A 3,425-nucleotide genomic window follows, 5' to 3' on the forward strand; every position below is an offset into this window, starting at 1 on the left:
CTCTGCTTGGGCCTCAGTTTCTTCACCTCTAAATGAGGATTTGGATTAGAATCTGCCTAAAATCCCTACAGATCTGAGACTCTGTGGATGACGTTTTCACAAGTGCACAACTTTCCAGATATGCTACAGGCACTAAGCCCATTCAGAATCTTACCCCTTCATAGATGGAAGGGCTGTGGCTCCTCTTCTTAGATCCAGCCTGAAATTCAGAGGGTAAAAGATCTTAACTTCAGGGTAAGAAATGCCCCGCTCCGAAGTGGTGTGAGAGGTCCCAAAAGGGACTCCGTGCCCAGAGAGCCCTTGAAGTGGCGCCAACCAGAAGTGAATGAAATCTCCTACCCCAGGAGCAAACAATGGGGTTTTGGTTTCCAGAAGGTGTTAACACATACTTACCTATGATATGACATTTCTGAACCAAAATCAGTTTAACATCCACAGCCATGCACCTCTCACCCCTCAGACCACACACACACACACACACACACACACACACACACACGGAGCCTTCAGACAAACCTAGTACAAACACGGCCTCCACCATGTATCTGTTCAATGCGTGGCACACACACTCACCCAGCGGAGCTCAGGGGCTCTCAGTAGTCGGCAGAGTCTTCAGAAAGAAAACCGAAGCCTGCGGCCAGGTGCTGTGGCCATGTCTAGCCATGTGTGTAGCATGGAATTTAAATATCAATCTCTCTCGCCCTAGCCGGCTTGGCTCAGTGGATAGAGCGTCAGCCTGCGGACTGAAGGGTCCCAGGTTCGATTCCGGCCAAGGGCACATGCCCGGGTTGCAGCTTAATCCCCAGTGGGGAGTGTGCAGGAGGCAGCTGATCGATGTTTCTCTCTCATTGATGTTTCTAACTCTCTATCCCTCTCCCTTCCTCTCTGTAAAAAATCAATAAAATATATTTTTTTAAAAATATATCAATCTCTCTCGCTAAAATCCAAGTTGATTGAATGACTTATTGGAAGGGGGTGGATTAAAAGTCTGAAAATGTGTCCTAACCTTCTCCCCGTTTTGATACAAACACACAATCGCTGACCTGCTTGAATGCCATCCTTCACATCCACCAGGCTCCCCGCTTCTCATCACCAAGTTCAGCTTATGATCTGCACTGAGTCCCCTCCCACCTGAGATGAAAAGATGGTACGGCCCAGGACACCCAGCTCTGTGGTCCAGGTACACATACAGGCTGCGAGCCCCCCTGGATCAGGATTAGAGGGGACTCGATGGGCTGCCTCAGTCCCAGGCCTCTACCATGAGGTGACTGGCCCAACTTTGTCTGCTTCCCTGAGGTCAACACTGTCTCTCTAGGTCCCGTGCAATCCTGCCGCTCAGTCCGCATCGGAAACCTCTCCTTCTCTCACCACAGCCTCGGCTGGCCTACCAGGATCCTGTGGTTCCTGCACCAAGCACTTCTCTCTGATTGTCCTCTACCTTCCACAGAAACTTCTGGAAACACCTTTAATATATTCTTCTCCCAGACTCAGAGCTGCTGTTTTTCTCCAAACAGAACTAGAAAGGCACTTGCCCATTCACTTTTCAACAGTCATTTAACACAAGTCACTCGGATACATGCAGTGGAAGTCAAGTCACTCAGAAGTGCCAGCCCGAGCTGCACTGTGCATGCAAAACACACCCCTGCACCCAAGCACCCCTGGAGGCGGGGACTCACCTTCCCTGCGGACAGCACCACTGAATACAGGGTAGTTGCAGTTTCTTGTGATGTGGAAGCGGAAGACTGTTGAGAAGAGAAATGAAATCATTTCAGAGGCATAGATAGATGTAGCACAACCCTAGGGAGGGAGTTACCTCTTCCACCTCTTCCACCTCTTCCACGCCACCCTCAACCCTGCCCAGAGAGAAGCGTTAAGTGTTGGTTGAAAAAGCCTGGCCTAGTGGGAGGCAGGTCGCACCGCTGAATGCTAGTCCCTCTTCTAAAGACAGTTGCTGCTTTTTTGGAAAATATGTTTGATTTTAGAGAAAGGGGAAGGGAGAGGGAGAGAGAGAGAAACATCATTGGCTGCCTCCTGCACGTCCCCTACTAGGGATTGAGCCCACAACCTGGGCATTTGCCCTGACTAGGAATCGAATCCGGACCTCTCAGTGTATGGGACAACACTTAACCAACTGAGCCAAACTGGCCCTGCACCTGTATTCTCCCCTAATCTTTAGGACACTCCTATCTGATAAGAATGACTATAATTTGCTTCATTCTACAGATGAGCCTCCAAAAGATAAATAGCCAAGTCACAGAAGCAGCAGAATTTAAACGCAGACTCCCCAGCGTTCTTTCCTCAACATCTCCATGTCTCCTTTGGCAACCGCTTTCCTTCTCTGTATCTGAAAGAAGCACCTCCGGCTCCAGGGGAGGCATCTCAGTCTCCCTCGGCATCTCCAAGTCCTCTTCTCAGAATGCAATGTGGCTAAACCCAAAGCTCACGGAAACAATCGCTCTTATATCTGTGGGCAAAGAAGGGGCCACATACTAAACTGACAGGCTCCGGGGAGGCCTGCAAGGCCGGCCTTATAAACCCAGAGCCCTGCAGTAACCACACAGGATGGCCTGCTATTACAGTTTCCCAACTAAAGTGGGGAGTCATGTCCTCGCCTGCATCTTCCTCCACAAAGGCCAACCCGTACCTGAGCCTGTCTATTGTCTTTTTGCATCCACCACAAGTACCGCCTTTGGAGTGACCCCTTCTCCAGACCCCTCAGGGCACAACTCCCACCAGAGCAGACCACAGCGCCTCTCATTGTTACTGTTACCATGTTAATTGTTAACTGTTAACTATCCTGTACCCACAAACATCTATTCCTTTTTTGTCTATTTGTCATTTTCTGTGTCTATTCATTTTACTTTATTTGTTTTAAATATATATATATATTATTGACTTCAGAGAGGGAAAGGGAGAGATAGAAACATCAATGATGAGAGAGAACCATTGACCAGCTGCCTCCTACACGCCCCCCAGTGGGGATGGAGCCCGAAATCCAGGCCTGTGCCCTGACTGGGAATCGAACCGTGACCTCCTGGTTCATAGGTCGATACTCAACCACTGAGCCACGCTGGCCGGGCTTCATTTTACCTTTCATCCAATCCCAGAGGCTCCCCCTTTGCTTTCTCCCGCCTCCCTAATCCATCACCAGTGGAGTTCATGTGACCCACTTACGTCTTTCCTGATTGTAATGTACAAAACAAAGGGCAAAACTGCCATTCTCCAGAGCATTTTCTCAATCCATAGATTTTGATTCCAGATGATTGTCATCAGTTTGTATCAAATAAACTCATAAAAATCCTTACAGGTTTGGACTCTTTAAGGCTCTGTGACTTGACCCAATGAGTCCCATTACCTGAAGGGGAGTGGGGAGGAGGCAACACACTTCTTGGGAATTTCTCCTCTCCCCTCCTCCTCTTCGCCGT

General features: G+C 49.1%; 1 protein-coding gene across 1 annotated transcript in view; it reads right to left on the bottom strand.

The window, feature by feature from the left end:
• Nucleotides 1-205: 205 nt before the first annotated feature.
• CD244 (CD244 molecule) overlaps nucleotides 206-3,425 on the bottom strand; it is a 20,266-nt gene continuing 17,046 nt past the window's right edge. The window contains exons 7-8 of the mRNA XM_014445682.2: nucleotides 1,677-1,742; nucleotides 206-335 (exon numbers count right to left, since the gene is read on the bottom strand). Of these exons, the coding sequence (XP_014301168.1) occupies nucleotides 207-335; nucleotides 1,677-1,742 (195 nt within the window). The 3' untranslated portion in view covers nucleotide 206. The remainder of the gene's footprint in view (nucleotides 336-1,676; nucleotides 1,743-3,425) is intronic.

The sequence above is a fragment of the Myotis lucifugus genome, unplaced genomic scaffold, assembly GCF_000147115.1.
Source record: "Myotis lucifugus unplaced genomic scaffold, Myoluc2.0 scaffold_478, whole genome shotgun sequence".
NCBI classification, from domain to species: domain Eukaryota; kingdom Metazoa; phylum Chordata; class Mammalia; order Chiroptera; family Vespertilionidae; genus Myotis; species Myotis lucifugus.